We start from the raw sequence: 23,699 nt of genomic DNA, 5'->3' as shown, positions 1-23,699 counted from the left end.
CCTGGGAAGGGTCGGAATTGGACCAAAGAATTGTAAACACAGTACCTAGGTAGCGGTTTTAGCAAACCCCTAAATGACTGTTCATGACTTCAAACTCATCAAGTCAAAGGACAACTCAGAGAGCTGAGCACATGAAGAGTATTAGCGCCTAGAGACTGAACTCGGGGCGAAAGGAGCTGTCGCCAGGTTATGTACAGTCCACGCTGTGTCCCGTGGCTGTGTCTCCCATAGACAGATACAGCCAGTGGGTGAGGAACACCTCTGACTACAGCCAGACGGAAAGGAACGGGGATTTTTTAACTTTGGCTTGTAATTTTGCAGTTAAAAAAAAAATGAGAGTACACACACAGAATACTGAGACGTCACATGCCCTGAACTCAGACACACACTGCTAACAAGCAAGAGGGGCGCAGATCTACTCGCTGTTATTACTGCAGAGAGCAAGCAGCCAGCAGGCTTTGGTGCACAAGCAGGTTGTTGGGTTGTTACAAGAGTTTAGTATATGGCATCACATACTGATCATGTACAAGCCTCAATTAGTTTATTATTTACATAGGACATTTCTCTTCAAACAGATTAGCGGTCTTTCTGAACGTGGCGTATCTGCTGGTTAGTAGCTTATTAGTCACCTCCTTCACAACCGAGGCTCCTCATGGCTGTGTTTGGACTTTTTTAGAAGATGGTTTTCTACATTACTGCTGAAAAAGCATCGGGCTGACATCATTGCTTTTGTGTCATTCAAGTTAGTATCGAGTTTCCACCCTCCTGACTGATGCCGACCCAGTTCGTTAACCATATCTGCGGTAGGTTTCCATACAGACTCATTTTCTAATAAGCACGTGCGCAAAACATCTCAGAAACAGGATTTTCATGTATTCAAACTGTAAGCAGCTCTGGAGACTTAGAAAATGTGTTAGCCGGAACCTGAAACAGGTCAAAGATGATAGTTTTTAAAAGTTGAAATACTATGCAAAAAATATACATATCCATCTATGTAAATGTTAAAGAACATATATATATATCCATATATTTTCAGTTCATATTTGCCATAAGGCAGGAATAATTTAAATTTGCTTTACAAAAAATTAAATTATAATATTATGAATGGGTTACATGGAACCATGCATTTGAATTAATTATTACTTTTGATCATATGTAATTATGCACATAAATATATAGATATTTATATATTCAACTACTCATGCACTATTTGCTAGTAGCAAACCATACGAAATAGCAGTATCATTTTTAAACTTGCAAGATGCATGAGAGTGCACTAATGAAAACGTCACCTTCAACCACAGCGTGAGAATCTTCTCTATCCCAACCAACATACCGCCCCCCCAAGACCCTCATCCCCCAAAGTCAGGCACAAGATGCTTCTGCAGTCTACAACTGTGCGACACTAGAATTTATAATAACCCTATAAAAATATTAAGCTCCAGATTTGATGAGCATCAATTTCATGGCTTGTGCAAGACAGTGAATTATTTCAGTTGTTTGTATTTTGCTGTCATATGTAAATTAGACTCCCAAAATAATTTTCATATAGATTTTCAGCATTCTATAACTGATTTTTAATCTCTCTGTTTCTTTAGGTAAGAAAGAAAGAGAGAGAATAGAAAACCTCATGAATTGGCAGCATTCACTTAACTCCCAAGAGAGTTGTAGAGAGGGTTATGGTGTGATTTGGTAAATCCAGAAACACAGGGAGGGAAAATGGTTATTTAAATCCTACTAGTGGAAAGTGTTTTGTGCTTCAGAAGTGAGTGACCCTGCTGCATCCTCAAAATACTGAACTTAAAAAGGTTACATCTCCATGAAATCCTTAAGTCTACCTTCCTTCAATCCTAGGGCTCTTTATTTATGAGGAACTGGGGTCCTTACGATGGCAGCAACGTACCTGGATAGCCTTGCCCATTGTACGGGATGCTGGCACACTGGGATGAATCACAGTATCCAGGAGGGCCTGGGGGTCCTCGGATACCTGAGTTTCCAGGACGACCAGGGGGACCAGGAGGGCCTCTTGAACCTGTAGACCCTGGTGGACCCGTTCTAGATTCTCCTTGTGGACCTAGTGTGAAAAGAAAACAAATACATTTCCCTTCTTGTCAAAAACACCCGAGGCAGTCGGTCTCCAATACTCAAGTGACGTCTTCACTAACTTGAGAATAGACTGCTACTCACTGATGTATGATAAGAAAACACTTCCTTAAGAAATTCCCAGTATGAATCAAAGAACTTTCTTGTAGTGAACCAATGCCAGCAATTCACTACTGTGGCAATTTGATTTAAGGGAAACTGACTGAGCAAGAATTAAGTGGAGCCAAAATTGTCTGTGAATTTTCTTATCTTCTCCCACTCACACGGAGACAAAGATGCTTGGAGTGGCTGTACCAGGCATCCGAGTGAGTCTCTGGTCCATGTCTCTGGTCCATATGAAGCAAGTAACATTCTTTAAAGATAAGGTGGCACTTAATGTGATTAGCATACATGTAAAGATTTAGCCATAGAGCTGGCCTTGGGTGCAAAGATCCAGAAATGTCATTTTAAAAAAGAATAAAAATGTGGGACAGGAAGATGGCTCGCTGAGTAAAGGGGCTTGCTGCCAAGCCTGACAACCAGAGTTCAATGCCCAGAACACACACTGTGGAAGAAGAGAATCAATCCCCACAAGTTGCCCTCTGACCTTCACAGGTATACCACTGACACATGTACCGTGTGTACACACACATACATAGATAGATAGATAGATAGATAGATAGATAGATAGATGATACATACTTACATACATACATATATACATGATAGGTACATAAATCAAAGACTTTTTTAATCTTTAAATTAAAAAAAAAGAGTCAGGCATGGTTGTGCACACCTTTAATCCCAGCACTCAGGAAGGAAGAGATAAGTAGACCTCTGTGAGTTCAAGGCTAGCCTTATCTATTGGACAGCCAAGTCTACAGAGAAAAACCCTGTCTCAAAAAAAAACCATAAATAAATAAATAAATAATGGGAAATTAATTTTTAACCTAATCAAAACAATGCATAAGACGACATACATCTACCGTTTCCTTACAACATGTTGGAGGAATGTTACAAATATAAAACTGTGTCAAGTCTTTAAGGCTTTTCTCATTCTAATAACCCCATATTGAAAAATACTAGAACAAAACAAAACAGTATTTGGAGGGTATAAAAGCAAACAAAACACCAAAAGAGGGTCCCTACAAAAGGAAAGTAAGTACCTTCCTTTATGTCAGTGACACTCATGCCTTCATATACTAAAGCTGTGTACAAATACCTGGTAGAGCACGCTCTTTAACAAAGAAGACATCTAAACTGAACTTTTCACTAAAAGATGCACCATGTTGGTGTAAAGCTGATAATAGAAAATTGTTTCTCATATTTTTCATGCTTTACCAGTCTGGTGTCTTAACAAACCTACCTGGTGGCCCAGGCAGCCCCCGAGGACCTTGAGACCCAGTACCTCTTTCACCTTTCTCTCCAGGCAAACCTACAAGAAGAAAAAAAAAACATGAGAAATTTTTATCTGGAAACATGTTTTTTTATCTTAAATAATAATAATTCAACTAACTCATTTCCTTAGTGAAAACAGAACCTAATTTTTCCCAGAAGTTGACTTCTTAAGCCAAATTCTTTCTAGACATTTGTGTAATTCCAGATTCATGGCCAAGAAACAAATGTGGCTGAAAGTCAGAGGGGAATTATTTAAAGGATACAAATATGCCTAATATATTGTCAAGCAGTAATTAAAAGCAGGCGTTTTAGAAAGGGCCCTTCAGGTGGATTTTAGGAGCTGTGTGGTCACAAGCAGTCACAGTTTAGATCGCAAGGTTACATAACTCTTGAAGTGGGCATCCACTGTCCTGAAACATCTGGAAGTAGGGAAAATCCTATTTTTTCCCTTTCAATTTCATTTATCTACCATGAAATTAAAGTCTAACAAATATCCAAGAACCAGTGCCAGGTTCTGAACGAAGAGAAAGAATTTGGAGCTAAAACCATCAGGCTGCTTCGATGCCCTCCGTTGCTGCTCACAGCACTTAGTAAGACTGGTGCCTGATTCCTTCGGTCAAGACATTACTTCCCACCAGAGTCGCAAGAAACATCAATGGATAGAACTATCTCTACTGAGATCTGCTGGAAACGGCATCCATTTTCTCAAACTCCTATTGCTGGAATCTAGTGCTCTGCGCCCTGTAGGTTACCTAAAGGGAAAGATGGCGCCCAGACGGCTCTTCGGGACTGTCCAAATAACACTGAAGTGGTTTGCCAAATGCTGCCTTCCAAACGCTTTCAGCCTGCCCAGTACCCGTGCACGCCAGCCCTTCCTTCCTCTCTGCATGAAGTTAGAAAGTCCCACCTCGTTCACCAGGGGGTCCCTGCATCCCTGGCGTGCCAGGGAATCCTGGTCGCCCCCCGGGCCCTGGTTCTCCTCTGGCCCCAGCGCTGCCTGGGGGCCCTGGGGGTCCTGGTGGGCCAGGTTGGTTGCGACTTGAGTGGTAGTCATTTGGAATCTGATTGAGCATCTGATTGAATCTGCTCATCTGGCCTGTAAAGAGAAAAGAGGACTTGTTAGAAGGGAAGTGGGAAGCGAAGGGGGAAGATACGGAAGCAGCCTTCTCTCAGCACCTAGCTCTCTCCCCTCTTCTCTCCAGGAAGTATTCTAGTTAGTACAAACAGTAAAAAAAAATAACATACATCAGCCACCCAGTACAAAATGACCCTTGATCAGTGGTTATTTCCACAAAATGCTGAACTCAAACCATAAGCGTTATTATGAATACTGGTTACCAAACAGTGATGTGGCTCTGAAATACACTGACTTCAGTGATAATGTCACATACACACACACACACACACACACACACACACACACACACACACACACACACACACACAATCCTTTGAAATTAGGACAGTGTGTCATCTTTCTAGGTGCCTAACGCATTCATGCCCAGGTTTTAGAACGAATGAGAACCTTTGTTAAGCGTACATTGAAAACTGTATTATTTGGGGGGGCCTCACTTCCAAGCACAATAATTAGCGGGTTTAGAACATGGTCAAGGTCCCCTCATTTCTAACAAGCAAATTAAGCAATTTTAAGGGATTTATTCATCAGAACCGTGCTGTAAGAAGCACTGATGAAACTTCAGAGGGTGAGACCAAAGTTCAAGACTAGCCTGCGCTCTGTCTTCAGGCATTAACAGGCATCAAAAGCGCAGTAGTTTCAAACATCTCTGATCAACTCTGTGACTCAAGCTCTGTATTTTTTTTTTTTTGCCACAGTTACTTTAAAAGTCATTCAAATGGTGAACAATAAATTACCACTTATCAGTTGTTCACAGACTTGTCTTGCGACTGCTCGCATCATGTTCTGAGAAGCAATATCTCCCTGGTTAATTGAATAAAAAAGGTCATTAAAATATTATTTCTATAATTTCAGACATTGATGTTTAACACTTAAAGTAAAACAAGGTCAAATTTTAAGACATACATACCCTGTCCCCTTTTTCTCCTTTTAATCCAGACTGACCCTGAAACACAGGAATTTTAATATTTTAGGAACAGGAAAATATAAATGGTCTAAAACAGTGGTTCTCGACCTTCCTCATGCTGCGACCCTTTAATACAATTCTTCATGTTGTGGTGACCCCAACCATAAAATTATTGTTGCTCCTTCATAACTGCAATTTTCTTTCTGTTATGAATCATAATGTAAACATCTCATGTGCAGGATATCTGATAGGCGAGCCCTGTGAAAGGGTCATTTGACACTCAAGGGCCATGGCCCACAGGTTAGGAGCCACTGATGCATGAGCAGGCGCGATGATGCAGAAGGCGGAGTCCAGCAAAGTGGAACATCACACTTAAAACTATACCACCAGCACTTTTCTGTAAAAGTAATCAAATGCCCCCACCACCACCACCAAATAGGTGCCTTACAAAGCCTTCCTCAGATGTGAACTGTAGAACGTTAACAGTTATAGAAGCCTTGTACCACATAGGCTTGCAACTGAAGTGTACGCTCTTGAACTCAAACTGCCCTGGAACTATGATACTTTGAATCATGATGGTTACTTAGGCCAGCTGCTCATTGTGGGATGCACACACACACACACACACACACACACACACACACACACACACACACACACACAAAGCTTGATATGCATTCTCTTCCAACAAAAACCGGTAAAACGGGCTTCTGTCAGCTTCCTAAATAATTATGCAGCGTCTTGGGCTAGCCTTTGCACATTGGGTAGAAAAGAAAACAGGTGTCTCTCTTTCTTCCAAACAACTACATAAATCTTTATCGTACCCAGAAGCCCTCCCTGTCCAGGAGAGATCCTCGGAGGTCCAGAACGTCCTATCTTTGGCAGTATGCTTTCAAACTGCCAACTGCCATTACGAAAGGAACATCCAAGTCATTAACAAATCTGATGTTGGGATGCTGTTCCAGCCAAACCAACTGGTACCATCCCCATGGAAACCATTTAGTTCAAACCAAGGCTTAGAGTAACTATGCCAATATCCTCTTAACTGACCTCCCTACTTTTTGTTTTTCCTTATGATAGCCTGTTCTCCATACAGATGCCACAATGGGATTTTCAAGGAAAAAATTAGATTGTCTCACTTCTTTGCCCTGAGACATGACATCCAAATAAATGTTCGGTGAATTATAATTATTGTAAGAAAAACTTGTGCTTGGCATTCTCATAATAAAAACTATTGTATTTTTATGGAAACGCTAATACTGAATATGGAGCTTCGTGCAAACTTTTTTTTTTAATTTCTTGCTCATTTGAAATGTTTCTGACTTGATTTCTCTATTTGTTCCTACCCTGAATTGTTGGTATGAATTTTTTGAGAAATTGACACATGAATACAATATTCATACTATCACCCCACGTCTACTCCCCCCGCCCCCAGCTCCTCTTATGTATCCAACTACTGTTACAGAAATATTCCCTATGGAGTCCATTGCATTTAATGCCTTTCATATGTGCCTAGGTTTAGGGGTGATCACTGGGATTGCCTCCCCTCTCCCAGAAGCCATCGGCAGTCTATACTTCTTCATCTAAGGGTTAGGCAGTCTTGTTTAGACGACCATATTGTTAGGAGTGTCGTGGGAATAACTTCTCTGCCATCTTGTCCGTCATCTTTACTATCAGTCACCAGCAATCACATGTCAAGGAAAAGCGATAGAATTTTTCAGGCCTCTGCTTGCATAGATCAGCAGTAGTAACCTTGCAAAGTAAAAGCATGAAGGTTGTGAAACTCAATGGTCATTCCAAATACTTGTGCATATCTTAGAAACTCCAAACTCAACAGGAGGGTGCTCATTTGAAAGCACGTGACAGGCGTGATGCTACGGCATTTCTTATTTCTAACCATAAGGAAGTGAGAGAGAGCTACGTCAGATATAAATTGAAAAAGGGCCACATTAGGAAAAAGTAAAATAACCAACTTCAGTTTGCCTTCTTATTTCTTTGATTGTGCTATAAGTGTTGCACCCACGGCCTTGCACATGCTGGGCAAGCACTCCACCGCTGAGCTACACCCTCAGTCTAGAAAATAATTCTGCGTGCACATGCACATGTGTGGTGAGGGCATTTGCACAGAGAGAAGCACACATGTTCCATGGCGCACATGTAGAGTTCTGAGAACAGCTTTGTGTGCTCATCCTCAACTTGCACAATGTTTGAGACAAGGTCTCTTTGCTGTTTTTCCGCAGCTTCCTGGGCTTCTCCCGTTTCTTCCTCCCGTCGCTCTGCAGGAACCCTGGGGTTTCAGATACTCAGGCTACATGTCCAGCTTTTAGAAGTGTCAAGCTTAGATCTTCATGCTTGCATGGCTAGCACTTCTGCCCACTAAGCCATCTCCCTGAGCCCCAGTAAATACTCTGAATACTGGTCTGCCTCTCCAGAGTCCTCAGCTATGGAGCAAGAAAACAATGGTGCAGCTAGGCAGTGCTATCAAACGGTTAACCTTCATAAACTGAGGCTGAAGGCGCCCTGCACTCTGGTCGTGTATTTTTATGTCTGAAACAGCATACCATTTATAAATAAAAAGAAAGATTTTTGCTGACCCAGCTCTGAAGCTCCGAGTGTTTATACAGTGCAGAAAAAAAAAATGTGTCTTGGCTCACAATCCCTTCCTCCTTTTAAAGAAACCCAATGACCACAATTTTCATCCCAGGATATTATAGCAGCCCAGCAGGGGGAAAAAAGCCTTTAGAAATATTCCCAAGTCAAATCCAAGGGTTTATCATCTTTTCAGCAGATGCTCCTACATATTCATGGCTGAGATAACCTAAATGTGCCCAAGCCTTGGGATTCGCATTATCTATGGCCACAGGAGGATGGAAGTCAGGAGGCACACAAGCCAGCTACTTACAGGTCTGCCATGGTCTCCCGGTTTCCCTGGTTTCCCACTTGGCCCTGTGACTCCTGGAGAGCCTGGGGTTCCCTATAACCACAGACCAAGAAAGGGAATGTTATGACAAGGGAAAAAAAAGTCCTAGCCACAGGAACTGAAGAACTGTGGCCAGGCTTAAGAACGTTTAAGAGAAGCAGAATATTATTACACAGCAAGGAGGAGGAAAGCCAACTTTTAAGGTGACAAGAGAGAGGGGAAATCTTGGAATTTCTGTCTGAATTATACCTTGAGACCAATAGAAAAATACAAGCACACGTTACTACCAGCCTCGTAATGTGGCGACTACAATCCCAGTAAATTTGTTACAAAGCATATTTACAGAAGGAATCTCCTAAATTTTTGGTTTGCTTCTGAAACACAAATAAAATAAAAATAAAAATCTCCAAAAGACAGGCATGGAAACTTTGGCTAGAGGGGAATTAAGAAGGTAGCTGGGTTTAGCCTATTTTGGCCATATTTCTGGCATCTGCAGAAGAGTCTAGAAATCACTTCTTCCTCAGGGACTTTCCCCAGGCTCCAAGTCTCTATCCCATCAGCATTCTTCACCCCACCAAAACCACAAGAATTTCTCCGATGCTTTTAAGTCAACTTTCAGGCTTTTCCTCCATATATCTACTGGGCTATTTATAATATAATATCCAATACATCGGGTTCTAAAGCCTACATTTCCATTATAAGATGTTATAAAATATTTCTCTATAAAGTTTATGCAAAGCTTGAGCTCTGTAGTAAATACGTAGGTTTAATCTTTACATGAACCTTCCTGACCGGAAAAACATATGTATTAAATATAAATAATAAGATCATTTAAACATTTGTCCTGGAATGTTTGAATCCTGCCACACAGACAGGGAGGCAGGGCCGTTGTCTCTATCTCGTTGTGACATCGCCTATGGGCAGTTCAACTCCAGCAAGTTTCGGAATCTCTATCTTCGTTAGGACCCTTTGTTTAAGTTGTAGATCAAACCTACTTCTGCAGAATGATTGATAGTTGCTCATTATTACTGTCTGTAACACTTAAATGCCATAGACCTCAGATTCAAGAGAAAACTACTGAGGTCCTGAACCTAACCACTCACTAAGGAGAAAAATCAAGAGACTAACAAGGTAGTGGCCAAGCCAGTCTTAGATTTTTCTCAAACACAATTTGATGAAGCATCTGTATTCTGACATATCTGTTTTCTCTATCACATTTTGATTTATAGCACAAACATGAACAGCTTGTGTAACAATATACCCCGCACCCTGGAGGGATGGGAACAAGTCGGGTTTGCTCACTCTTTCCTAGCAAAATGGGAGGAAAGGAAAAGCAGGCTGGAGACCACCATGGTAGAGGCAGCATAACCCCACTCGGCTCTTACCGGTGGCCCCGGGGGGCCTCTCGGGCCCATTGCACCATCTTTTCCAGTGAAACCCTATGGTAAGAACGAAATTACAGGTTAGGGAGGAAATTAACAAATGAAATGATGCTAAATAGATCATTAAGGGTGAAACGGTGGTTAAAAAAAAAAAAGGGACTGAGTTCAATTTGGTGTTTGGTATGAAGACCAATTATCAAAGAAACTCTATTTGCATGACACTTCTGATAAGTAATTAGTTCCTATGCTCACTTACTTGTATAGCTACAAGCAAAACCATTTTAAAGGCCAAACAAATATTTTTCAAAGAAGCCGGTTCTTCTTCAAAAGTGTAAAGAGGGGTGAAGGGAGATTGACCCTGTCTACTAAGCAGTCGCCCTCTGAAAGGTGCAAAATTGTATTAGCTGCCCCACACCCAAAGAGGAAAGGAAGTTTTCCAATCTCAAAACCAGCATTAAACTTTCTCCCTTCAAAAGCAGGGCCTAGCTGTGTCCGTGTGAGCAGCAAGAAAGGGCAGGGTGTACCTCCCTGCAGGGCTGCCTTTGGCTCCTGCGTCCACACTGATGTGTTCTTTCTCTCTCTGTGTACAGAGCCAAACGACCTCTGTCTGGAATGAATCACCCTACTACCTAGTTAGTTTTCATTCCCAACACCAGATCTCTGAAGCCCAGCCCAGGACCTCTGAGTCAGTTTACTGTTTATGGTTGCTGCATTCCTCTGTCAGAAATGATTTTTGTCCTATTTTCTACAGAGACTAAGAACGATCGGTACCAGGCATGGTGGCTCCATGCCTGTAATTCTAACATTTGGGAGGATGAGACAGGAGGATTGCTATGACTTCTGTGTTAACCTGTTTTTTTTTTAAATCAAACATAAAAGAATTATTATTTTTTCTATAATTATTCAGTCTCCATATTTTTCAATCCAGATTTCACAATAGCAGAAATTTTAAAGGTTTTATTTAAGGGAGTTTTATAAATACTCCATATCCACTCCCCCCCCTCCCAAAGAAAACTCTTTTCAGAACTTTAAGGGATAAATTTTCAGTCTGCCTTCTGAAGGAGCTAGGACTGCTTAACAAAAACCAGACTCGGAGTCCATCTGATACAAAATCAACATTACTTCTGAGAGCCACTTACGAAACAAAAATGTTCCAGTAGCTTTGCTGAGACAGTCAAAATGGTATTTCTTCCATCCAAACAGATGTAGAGACCTGCTGTCTAGTATACTCTTTCTCGTCATTTATAGCGGATCATATTTTTAATAATCTACTCATTCTTGGGACCTCCTAGCCAAATATCTCTTTGAAGGAACATACCTAAAGTAGGATGAATGGGATTTGACCTGATATCATTAAAAGGGCTGTCCTGAGACACTTGCAGACCATGGCAGTGCAACTCTTTCTTACACTTCTGGTTGGAAGCCTCCAACTGTTATCACTGTGTCCACATTTGTAAGAGTATTATACGAGACTAGTGACCATTTTATATAAATATGCATATTAAATATATGTGCATGGAGTTCTATTGTTCCTCATTTCAAAATCATCCAAGACAGTCACATTCCCCTTTATTTTTGCAGAACCTTATATCCTCCCCGGTCCTTGGCCTTGCTTTCCTCCTACTTCCATCTCTGATTTCCTGTTACTTTTTTGGGGGGGAGGGGAGGGCCCAAGATGTCCATACACACAGCCTCTCTTCCTGTATAAAAGTGTTTGTGTCCCTCTCCCTCTGCCTCCTTTCAGCCTCAGAGGCAGTTTACTAAGCAATAGGCAGGTGAGTGCGGCTGTGGATGAAGCAGAGAAATGAGTTCTTACATCGTTTCCTCATCTGCATCCCAGGAGACTAAAGTGGCATCACCACAATGCTGGACATGGATTTGAGTTTCAGAGAGGAAATGTGCAGGGCCTCCCGACCCCTCACCTGTCCAGGTGCAGTAGTGACAATAGCGGGTTCCTGCTTGCCTGTTGCTGGGAGCCAATCTCAGGACCCCACCATCTCCATCTGAAGCACACACTGGGATGGATTGTGATGTGCACAAGCAGCTTTCAGCAGCAGTTCAGCCCACTGCCGCTTTCTTGGTGCCATATTTGGTTGGGGGTTTTTTGTTGTTGTTTTTTGGGGTTTTTTTTGTTTTGGGGGGTTTTTTGTTTTGTTTTTTGTTTTGTTTTGTATTTTTTGTTTTGTTTTGTAAAGGCTGAGGTGTGACCTCTTAGCCTCACTGTTGTTCCTCATTATGAAGTAAACATTGAACAATGGTGCCAAACCACCATCATCAAAAGATGCTGAGGTACAAATAGCCAACCCAATCTCTAAATCCCTTATCAGAGTCTATGGCTTGCTCTTTGACTTCTCTCTTTCTCCTAAATGTCAAAGGAAACGTGGAAATAGCACATGGGAGTACATCCCCATTTTGAGTCATCTTGGTGAACCTTTGTTCCCACTGAGTGACACCTCCTTGCCAGCCATTACTTGTAGATATTAAGGTTAACAAGTCACATGTTTACTGATGGCAGGTATAGCAGAGCCCTTCCAGAGAAGGCTGTTAGTCACAGTGTAGCCTGGTTGACAGAGTGCAGGCGACCCTCACACTGTTGCTTGAACCATAAAATGCTAAAAAGCTGTAAGACTTGTGGGCTTTGAGCAATTCTAACATCTCTAAATTATTCTTATTGAAGTGTTCTTGGTCTCTTATTTAAACAAATGTTTCCATAGCATTGGTGAATGAAGCATAAATGTCATGTGCTCTAGGCTACCCAATAACCTGTCCCAGAAATGAATGGCCTTCCTACCTTGTTGTCACCCTGAGTCAAAGGCAAATTTGGATGCTGCCGCAAGTAAAGTTCCCTACTAAATGCTAGCTCTTCACACCAGCATCAACCTCAGAAGTGGCACTTGCCTTCTAAAGGTATAGAGAGTTCCTCAGGACTTCAGGGCAAATGACATTTAAATTAAAGCTGTTCTCCAAGGTATGTAAATCTGTCCCATGATAAATACTTCATTTTTTTTTTTTACCTAAACCAATTTCCTAATTCTCTTGAATTTTTTTCCAGTTCTCAAAATGAAAATTCTAAACACTTCCCCCAAAGTCCTATCAATTTCTTTAAAGGACCGCAAGATAGATCTGGTGTTGGTTGTTCCACTGATAACAGCTTTGAAGCCTTCGACAAGATACATGAACTCCACGTCTCCGTCCATGCAAGCAGGATTGTGGGGATTTTGTAATTAACACATATCAGTGCCCCAAAACTTACTCTGTCTCCTGGTGGTCCCATTGGTCCTGGTGGGCCAGGTAATCCTGGGGTTCCCTACACGAAAAGAGCAAGAAGTTGGCGTGCAGTAATATACTGTTTGTGTAATAAATGATTCTTAATATTCTTCAAAATGTTTTCCGAAAAACAAACTTTAACTGCTCTGAAAAGGAACAGGAGACTATGGCCAAACACAGTGCCAGGCATAGAGACATGAGTCAGCAACGCAATATCAGAATTAAACAGCATATACGCCTGAAGAGTAAGAACAGAGTATGAAACGCAAGTCCAGTGAAGGACACATTCAGTCTTGCCCTTCACTACTTAACCTTGGCTCACTTTTTTAAAATTAATGTTTTCCATGTAATGTGTTCCAATCAGGCTGTTGCTGTTCTCCAGCTCCTCCTAGCTCCTCCCCATCCACCAAACTCCACCTCCATCAAGCTCCACCCCCTCCAAACCCCACCCCCACCAAGCTCCACCCCCATCAAGCTCCACCCCCATCAAACTCCACCCCCTCCAAACCCCACCCCCACCAAACAAATCTGCACCACTCAAAAGGCAACTTCTTAAGCAGAGCATCACAAGTGGAAGGGGGTAATTTTAAGAACTCACTGTCCGTCCGGGAAGCCCTGGCTCTCCTGCATCACCTTTCATTCCCTGGCGACCCTAGAGTGGGCAGTGAGAAGACAGTTCTCAGGTATTATGGAGATTAAACTTGAAAGGAGGAAATGAGTCACCTGTGCATTTTATCACTTTATATGTCTAGTGTAAGGACTCAGAGACAAGCACATAGGTCTGTTATGAAAGATGAATAAACCCGTTTGTTTGTTTTTAATTAACTTTCTAACCAACAAATGCCATTCTATAATTTCTACTTAATCTTACGATAATGTTTTACAATTATGGGACAGCATATTTACTTTGAAAGAATAGAGTTTAACAAAAAGTGATGTGTGATTTTTATTTGAGAGATCAAATAAATAGAACAATTTTTCACACAGTTACTTATTGCATATCCATTTACATATCTAAAATAATATTCATCAGACAGCACCATCTGAGCCTTGCAGTCTCCTGGGAAACACTTAAATTTAGAGCAACATAGAAAATATTGCAGATAAACCAGACCTAGGGGCTCAGGAATGTCATCCCAGCTACTCAGGAGACCGAGGTAGAAAAATCACAAGTCCAAGTCCTGCATTGACCAGCAAGTGAGAGCTCAAAACCCTGTCTCACAATAAGAAGCTTATAAAGGGCTGGGGACATAGATAACCAGTAGGGAGCTTGCACAGCCTCTATGAGGCTCTAGATTCATACCCTGGGACCAAAAAATATCAGCTGAGGGGAGAGACAACAAAGCACGGTAAGAGAAAATAATATTACATTGAAACACATTGTTAGTCCAACATTTTCATTTACTATAGAAAGTCTTTATGCTTGCCTGTTCTCCTGGAATGGAGAGTCCGTTGGGTCCCTGGGGGCCTGGAGGACCCTGCGGGCCTGGAGGGCCGGTATCTCCACGGGGACCTGGAGGCCCCTAAAATATATGAAAAAAGGAGAGAGAGGAAGAGGGCTGTGCAGTACCCTCCAGTGCGAACATTCGGAAGCTCCTCCTCATAGCCTGATGGCGTCATTATTTAGTCTTTGCAAACATTTTAAAATATATACTTGAATAAAACTGTGTCGATGCCATTTTTCATTCCCTTTACTACATTTTTCATTCCCTTTAAAAAAATGTAATGTGCAATGAATTCACAAGAAAACTTACATTTCAATAAAAGTCTTATTAAAGATAAACATATTAAGTAAAAAAGGAACATTATATAGTATGTGCTATATATGTATTCATAGATTCCCATGAGCTCAAAGTTCAAGTTTTATGATATTTCATTCACAATACTTGTTGATTATGTCTGAAACAAAGAACAGTGATGTAACTCAAGATGCAATAAACCAGAAGTAACTTGCCCACCGTCAATAACCAGCTCCAAGGAAATTTAAACAACTAGACTTCAACATAGCGATGAGCATTTGGAGTATTAAATGTACTTACAACTGCCCCATTGATGCCTCTTTCACCTCTGGGACCTTTTGCACCAGGTCCTCCCTAAGACACATAAAAAGAACACATTTTGGTGTGAGCATGGGGAAAATAGAAATTGATATATAAAACTAGCTTTTCAAGAAGTATTGCATCCCCTAAACAGTCAATACTTATACAGCTAACTCGCAAGATATGAAAGTAAAACTATCACATCTTAGCTGACATGCAGCTCTGTCAGTGGGCACTTGCCTAGCATGTACAAAGCCCCGGTTTGAGTCTCAGCATGGCTAAGGAATAAATATGCATCATCCAAACACAGGGGAAAATAGAATATCAAAAACTGCACATTCTATATTTCTTGTTGTTATATTCACAACACTTGAATAAAAGAAAAATGCATTTGAGAATTACATGACTTATATTCTCCAAAGAAAATAACCAAAATACTTATATTCTTCAAGGAAAATATTCAAATCTCTCAGGACATCAGAGCATATACTTACAAAACAAGAATTTAAGGACCAAAAATAAAGCTAAAATAAATATGATAGTGACATCAGATAATGGTACTTCAAAACTAAAGGAAAAAATCTGAGAACTATCTGTCAGATCCAAGACATATGACATGTGCATCTCCGATTTATGATACTAATTCCAGGGACATATTGAATCCATATATTAAAAGTTGCTTCGTAACCAAATTATCTGCTATAACCCAAGTATTGCATAGATTGGTGTTCTCAGTACCCTTCAGTTGCCTCTATATCAATAACCTAGTTTCTTAAAATGCCTATGAGGTTAGAGCAATAGCTTCTATCCCTCACTAGGGCTCAAGTCAGATAGTACAACCCAAGCCTAAATCAGGAGTGACACCCTGACTGATTGTGTGCTCGGTCGTAACTGCCATCTTTACTGTTTCTCTTTGCGTTCTCTTAGTTTCCCATCCCCATTGCATAGTATCTGGCCACAGTCTCATCGCTCAAGCTATTCCAAACTCTAGTATTCACTCCTAGCACTTGTACTGTGACCATACATTTGAGTTGTCATCTTCATCTGTTACGTTTGTGGTGTCTGCCGTGTCACGCGTCTACGTTCCAGGTTCTAAGTAAGTTGTTTGGGGCCAGCCTCCCAAACCATGCCTCTACTCCGTCCATACAAGAATTTGTATGAGTGTCAGGAGACATAAGACTTTTCCGAGCTCTTTTTTTTAATAGATGGAAACCCAAATTTGTGTTTTTAAGAGGAAAGTCTCGAAGAGGGCCAATGTAGAAATTTAGCATACTCTATTCATCGGAAGCACCAATGGACAAAAGGAATTTTATGGCCTCCATATTGACAAACAGGTGATCACTCCAAAGATTCCCCTCAAAAACAAAAATAAAAACCAAACTTTCAAAACAAAACAACAACGATAGGCAACTATTTCTGTTTCCTTACCGCAGGGCCTGGAGGGCCTGGAGGTCCCACGCTGTCCTGTGTGCACGTGCAAGCATTCGGAAGAGCAGGGCACTTTGCCTCATCTCTCTGAAATTTTGAAGAGTATTTGTATATAAACTTAGTGAGAAGTGGAGGGTGACATTCCGTCTAGGACCCCTATTTTTACACACCGTGAGAGTCTGTTTCCAACTGAAAGAAATAACTGCTAGTTAATCATCGCTTATAAATGGTCTAACATTAGAAGTTTCTCGGCTTCTTCGTACTTTACTTGAGCAAACCGCATTTAACAAAGTAATGTTAATAAAACTAGCAGGACCACCGATAACTTATCCCAGCTTTCATTAGTCCCTGTTAATAGCAATGCTATATATCTTAAAAGTCAACCTCTACTTTATTCAGAAAAAAAACGTCAAAGTCCTTTCCATGCATGGTCTCTAAGACTCTATTGTGTGCCCCATTGCGTGCCATGTTCCTGTTTTACTTCCACTATTCCCCAGCACCACCAGTCTAGGCCACGTTCCTCAGGCAGCTGGGGCACACTATGGGCCTTAGAGCTGGAGGGTCTCCCTTTCATCCACATTGTTTGCTCCCTGACTTCACAGGGACCTCTGCTTAGGTCTCTTATTGTTAGCTCTCTTGTCGCTTGGCTCTCTTATCACTGAGAGTAGATGGTACCCGCCATCACTCCCCATCGCTTTACCTTGCCTTGGTTTTCATCCTAGGGTCCCTGCTCATATCCCAGATCATCCCTAGGTATCTGAGACCCTCCTGAAAACACCAGTGCCTAAGGATGCTACAGCCCCTCATATAAAATGCTGTAATTTTTGCATGTCGCCTAAGACCATCCTCCTGCACGCATCAGATCTTGTCTAGATTGCTTAGTACAGTACAGTGTTACGAATAGCTGTTACATTATGCTATTTAGGAAATAATGGCAAGAAAAATGCCTGTGTATGGTTGATAAATATCCCATTTAGGAAAGCATTAGAGCAAAAATTCCGCTTATAAGATCAATAGATTCAGTCTTTTAAATATTTCCAGTCTGCATTTGGCTAAATCCACAGGTGAGAAGCCAAGGGTCAGGGAGAGAGCCAATGCCGCCATCTGTTAATTTCTCTCACTGCTTTGAAGAGATTTGTATATAAACTCACTGCTTTTTACAGGTACTCACGTTTTACTGCCACAACCCTGCCATATTGAAGAGTTGACAGCTTATAGTGAGTGTTCACTGAAAGTTTGATAGAATATGGGTATTCGGCTGATGCATGTGGCTGAGCTTGCCGAAAGCTTCATATCACCAACATGGAACTTTATAACTATCACCTCTACACTTATACATACCATACACAAGTGTGTGTGTGTGTGTGTGTGTGTGTGTGTGTGTGTGTGTGTGTGTGTGTATGCATGCATGCATGTATATATGTGTGGATTCCTTCCATTGCAGTAATCCAGAAAAGTGATGGCTTATTTAGTAAGAGGCTGCTAAGCAGTAGGTGGTCTGCAGTAAGTAGGTTTATCAAACACACTGACTCAGCATGATTTTTCCTGGCTGTTGTTGAGAGAATTTCCAGATATGGCCTTGTGCACTCCTATCCTTCCAGCAGAGGGTCACGTGAGTCCCGGCATGAGCTGTGGTAACTGAAGAGCACACACACATTGCACGTCCCTGAGCTCCAGTCCAGAGCTGCAGCTGCTGAGTGCTATTTCCTGTCCCAGACCAAGAAGGGCTCCTTCTTGGGGACTTACGGCTAGGGGACAGGGCTTACTCACCCTGGAGGGGATATCACAGCATCGGTCTCTGCTGGTCCACACTGGGCTGCAGACGATGTCAAAGCTCTGAATTTGGAACTGTAAACAACCAACAGCAGCATCAGCTAAGCACACAGGAAGATGGTTTAAACATTTTAACCTTGCCAACTTCAGGCGGATTCCTTCCAGAGCTCGCGCTCTTGAGAATATTGTGGTGCTTATGTGGTAAGGAAAAGCGTTAAAATATACTTCTAAAAGAGACAAGTAATGGCAACTGCACCTGACAAGCTTCTCTTCCTGATTCACCAGCTAAAAAGAAATGTTTGACTGAGGTATTTAAGAGCATTAGTTTCCGTAGTTAAATTAATTTGAATACTACCCACATTTAAATCCCATCTTTAAAGGGGATGTCTTTGTAGAAAAGTAACATTAAAGAAACTGTTACCTCATTCTATAGTTGATGATCTTTGCTTTGGAAATTATTATCTAAGAATAGACTAATTTTTTGTGGGTGTTGTGTTGTGTTGTGACAGGATTTCTCTGTATATAGCCTTGGCTACCCTGGGACTCTCTTTGTAGACCAGGTTGGCCTTGAACACAGAGATCTGCCTGCCTCTGCCTCCAGAGTTCTGGGAATAAAGGCCTGTGCCACCACACCTGGCCTAAACTAACAATTTCTAAGAGTCTCAGTTGAACTATTTCAGTGAAGCATATGCCTTCTATCATTTTAGAATTAAAATGTTTGGACAAAAGGGGGAGGTGCTGTCTAGACACAGGCATTCTCTGAAATACCTGATGACTGTGTCCTCCCTGTAGCCAGAAGGTACCATGTACGCTTCTGTGGGAGAAAAGACATTGGCATCTCTCCCTCCTACCAACTCTACAAATTACAATACCAATCTGCCAAGCAAGTAACCAACTGGTCTCTGATGGACTTTGAGGTCTACTCTGCTAAAGGGAAATCAAACTGTAGGCCCAGTTTAAAAAAAACAAAAAACAAAAAATATGGCTGAGGAGTGAGGCAGTCTTAGGCCCTAGGGGTGAACTTAATACAGTTCTTAAATTATCACAGTACAAATCTGCCTTCCAAATATGTATAGACAAATACGTCCCCAGCCTTAATCAGACAAGTTTCTCTTTGCAAGAACGACAGAGATACACGGGTGCTGAAGACGCTGAGAATGCATGGCCGTGAGTGCTCGGCCCCGAGCAAGACATTTATGTCACATCCTCTATGAGTCCCTTCTATGGCCCAGGAAAAATTGCAAAAGACAGGGTGAGAAGAATGTGAGGTCTAGAAGACAGGGAGAAGAGCTACGAAATGCTGCCTTCTGAGTATTGCACGGCCAGTGCAGTCATCTCACCGTAACTGTGGCTGTTGGCAATTGGCCTGCACAAGACTGGGCCTGTAAGCTGTCAATGTGGGATCAGCGGGGGTTCATGAGGGCCCACGTCTCCCTGTGGAACAATTAAAACTACTGATAAGGGAGAAGGGACGACTCCATCCTCAGTTACATAACCACTGATGAGCTTACCAGACACCAATGACTAGTTCAGAACTGTGGTCCCACAGCCAATCCTGGCTAAACTCATGCCCCCCCCAAAAAAGGGCATGTATGATGTAATATACATATATATATATAATTATAGTTTTATTTAAGTATCAAAGCCAATATTGATCAAGAATTGGGGTCAATCTAATTATATTAAGCTTGAACTAATTATTCTCGTATTATAGACAAAAAATAATTCCTTTTCAAATCTAAAATAACATCTCATCTACAGAAGAGAGCTAAATAATGATATTCAAAAATAATAATAACAGAAGCCAAAACTGTTAGCTTCTAGGACAACGTTGATTTATTGACATTTAAGATGTCTTAAGAGCATGTGCTAGTGAAAGCTTTAGACTTAGGTCTCCACTTCTGGATCACATTGCAAATAGAGGTCATGTGTTTCCCTTAAACCCAAGGCAATGGAACCTGATATAGGGTGTCAGTTGGCTGCACTATCACCGTGATCCTCCTAAGACAGAGTGCTCTGTTAGTGACAGGCATAGCCAATGTCCACAGATACTTCATGTCCGAGAGGCACAATTGTGGTTAACAATTATTTTGGGGAAAAAAACAACTATCAGCAGCTATTTGCCTTGTTTCTTTCCTGTGTGACTTTGTTTTAAAAGATTCCATGGTGTTTCTTGGGGCCTGAGTATCCCGTTTTGTCTGGGTAGCAAAAAAGTATATTATCAGGGCCTCTCCATAGCAAGATCTCTGAGCGTAATTTTTCTCACCTTCAAACTGACTAACCAATGTGACAGGTCAAAACCCACTGAGAAAAAAAATGAATAAAATTCGCTGACAGATTTAGCAAATACCATGTCAATCTTACTGTAAGGCAAAAAGCAAAACAAAACAAAAATCAAAAGGATCACCACGCATTACTTACTGTTGCAGATTTCCTCTCTCCTTTAAGAAGTTTTCCAAGAATCTCATAGCCATCAGTCGTGATATTTCCAGCCTCCTTGATGTCTTTTTCTATGATTTCATAGCAGTCAATATAAATCTTAACACTTTTTGAAGTCACTACAATATGGACCTAAAAGGATAATTTCCATTATAAATTTTTCTCAAAAACATAAGCTGACTTCTGTATGACTCTATATCAATTCTTTATAAACTGTTTCTTTTTTATTTATTCTTCTCTCTCCTTAGTTTTCCCCCCTCCCTCCACTCCTCCCATTTTCCACCTCCAGATCCACTCCTATAAATCATTTCTTTCCCCATTTTTATCCCAAGCCAAGAGTCTTGGGTTCAAAATCCAAGGACCCAGTTTCAAAGTCAGTGATGTCGTATGTAACTGTACTGTCCACTCGCTGCATTTCAGAGTCTATCACCCATGCCCATGAGCTTAACTTCATAATTTCCTACTCTGTTCTCTCATTGAGACAACCAGAGAGGATGCAGTGCCTGAGAGGATTTCGTAAACTCTAAAAGAATTATCTAAGCAGAAGTTAATAAACCACTAATACATTTCACTCAATAAGAAGGTGCTGTAGATCTCTCCCGCTAATGCCAACTCTAATTCACTCACCACCATCCCTTCACTGTATACCTCTGTGTACTCTAATACAGTAAGATCCAGCACACCATCTACAATAAAATCTGCAAATCAACAGAACTCAAGATTCATTTAAGAAAAAAGAAAAGGACATGTTAACTCGGTTATGCCTGCTATTGACGTTGGGGAGCATTAGGCTGTCTAGTGGTACAGAAAATTAGCAAAGCATTGTTCTGAAGCAAGGAAGAGAGTGGTTGTGGGAAGCCATTGGCTTTACAGATGTGCATATGGATTCCATTACCTCAGCACTTAAGCAAGAACTTGATGGTCACTGTGAAACGTTTGACAGAAAGTTCAGGAAAAAAAAATACTCTTAACTGCTCTGAAGCAGGTAGAACAGGAAAATTTTCTAAAGTCTTATTTTAAAACTAAACATTTTTCCCACAAGGAGTCACCATCAAAGCACTGGCTCATAACATCTATGATAAATAGGAATTACATGTTTCTGTATACAAGTGAGTCATAGCTTACTAAAAATAAAGTTTAAACACCCGTGAGATAACCAACTAACATTGAGCTCAAGGACATGACATAAGCATTTCCAGGATATTTAGTATCTAATAAAAATTAAGACTTTTTATTGGGTCTTATGAACAACCACAGAAACAAATGTTCACAAGGCTTATTTTAAAAGCAAAGCCATTATTATTTGGGTCATTCAAAATACACCTATATTCCATGATGAACCATAAATCAGCACATACTAAGAACACATTTTGTCATAATTTATTCACCCTTCTTACTGCATTTTAAACTTATGCATAATTACATTTCAGCTTGTGTTCTTCATCTGTCAATCGCTGGCCCAAAAATTCAAGATTATGATTTCCTGCACTGGGCCTGAAGAAGACTGGGCCTGTATGGGCATGGAAGGGGAAGCCTCACAGGACCAGAGCCTACTCTGCTTAATAGTTATTGGCTATTAGCAGATTTGGGGTAAGGGAAGTCATTGTCCTCCATGTATACTACAAGTGAGTCCCTCAGACCCAATGGACAGTTTGAAACGTGGGGTCACACAGACTGCCCTGATTTAACTCAAGTGGTCTCAAGACAAAGCACAAAGACATGAGTGTGAAAAGGGTGTTTATAAAGAGCAAAGGGACTGACAGGAGTGGGAGGGAGACAAGAGGGGGTGAGAGTAACCCAAATCCATTATATATGTAGGTGAAATTGTCAAAGAAAACTCATGTCAGTCACCCACATGTACTTATGGATAAAAGTGATGTAATTGGATGAAATTTACTGGAAAGATGGATCAATGGTTAAGACCACTTGATGTGTTTGCAAATAACCTGAGTTCAGTTTCGGGAACCCAAATGGTGGCTAATAACCACCTGTAACTCTAGTTTGATGGGATCTGACACTCTCTTCGGGCCTCTTGGATCACCATCCATGCATGTAGTACACATACATTCAGATTAAACATTCTTATGCAATGCCAATTAAAAATGGCATTGAGGATGAAAAAGAAAACAGTGTAAAAGTTTAAAGAACAAAACAAAAATAACCGAAGTGTGAAGAAAAGAAAGTTCCCCCATGGTCTGGCCGAGCCTGCCCCAGACAAAGGCCACTCTCAGATTTAATCAGGGAAGTTTCTCTTTGAAATGAATGAAAGTGAATGCAGAGACCCATGACTGCACAGATGCTGAGGGGAAAAAAAAAAGGCTGGTTGAGGGTTCTGCCCTAAGTATGACACTTAGACTACTCCCTTAAGGCCCAGCAAACTTCATGGAAGAAGAGGCTGAAAAAATGTAAGACGCAGAAGATAAAGAGAAGAGCTATAAAATGCTGCCTCCTAGACAGGACATGGTCATGGCAGCCATGCACTCACAGCAGCAGGGCCCAAACAAGTGAGGCCCTCTGAGAAGTCAGTTGTGGATCAGGAAGATCACAGGGTCCTACCACCTTCTGTTGATCTACTGGCAACCAACAGATTCTGGGAGAGAGGGGAGGCATAATGCCCAAGTCTATGCATACTGGTGAGCCCCACCAGTCTCTGCTGATTAGTTCTAAACTCAGGGTCATGCCAATGGCCCAAGTTAAGCTCTGATGACCACTAAACTAATCAAAGTTACTAATTGTGGGAAAGAAATTCAGAAAACAGAGGTGCTGTCAGGAAGGAATAAAAGAGAGTAGAGAAGGTAACAATATATACATATATGTGAGATATAACATTTAATTTATACGAAACTGTCAAACAACAAATTTTATTAATAAAAGAAGAGACAAAAATAGAATATAGAGAATTTGGGGAAATAGCCAGTGAGAAGAGAGA

General features: G+C 41.2%; 1 protein-coding gene across 3 annotated transcripts in view; it reads right to left on the bottom strand.

The window, feature by feature from the left end:
* COL12A1 (collagen type XII alpha 1 chain) overlaps nucleotides 1-23,699 on the bottom strand; it is a 116,312-nt gene that overhangs the window by 1,275 nt on the left and 91,338 nt on the right. For 2 of the 3 annotated variants that reach the window (XM_084754254.1, XM_084754256.1), the window contains 14 exons: nucleotides 20,753-20,902; nucleotides 18,329-18,406; nucleotides 16,559-16,645; nucleotides 15,131-15,184; nucleotides 14,519-14,614; nucleotides 13,690-13,743; nucleotides 13,078-13,131; nucleotides 9,828-9,881; nucleotides 8,425-8,496; nucleotides 5,526-5,561; nucleotides 5,353-5,419; nucleotides 4,388-4,576; nucleotides 3,449-3,517; nucleotides 1,904-2,074 (listed from right to left, as the gene is read on the bottom strand). In XM_084754254.1, the coding sequence (XP_084610380.1) occupies nucleotides 1,904-2,074; nucleotides 3,449-3,517; nucleotides 4,388-4,576; nucleotides 5,353-5,419; nucleotides 5,526-5,561; nucleotides 8,425-8,496; nucleotides 9,828-9,881; nucleotides 13,078-13,131; nucleotides 13,690-13,743; nucleotides 14,519-14,614; nucleotides 15,131-15,184; nucleotides 16,559-16,645; nucleotides 18,329-18,406; nucleotides 20,753-20,902 (1,231 nt within the window). Of the gene's footprint in view, nucleotides 1-691; nucleotides 925-1,903; nucleotides 2,075-3,448; nucleotides 3,518-4,387; nucleotides 4,577-5,352; nucleotides 5,420-5,525; nucleotides 5,562-8,424; nucleotides 8,497-9,827; nucleotides 9,882-13,077; nucleotides 13,132-13,689; nucleotides 13,744-14,518; nucleotides 14,615-15,130; nucleotides 15,185-16,558; nucleotides 16,646-18,328; nucleotides 18,407-20,752; nucleotides 20,903-23,699 lie in introns of those variants that run through there. The other variant, XM_084754255.1, reaches the window with a different exon arrangement.

Source organism: Acomys minous (assembly GCF_964271855.1).
Source record: "Acomys minous genome assembly, chromosome: 13".
Taxonomy (NCBI): domain Eukaryota; kingdom Metazoa; phylum Chordata; class Mammalia; order Rodentia; family Muridae; genus Acomys; species Acomys minous.
The sequence above is the reverse complement of the archived record's forward strand: the minus strand, read 5'-3'. Positions and strand labels throughout refer to the sequence as shown.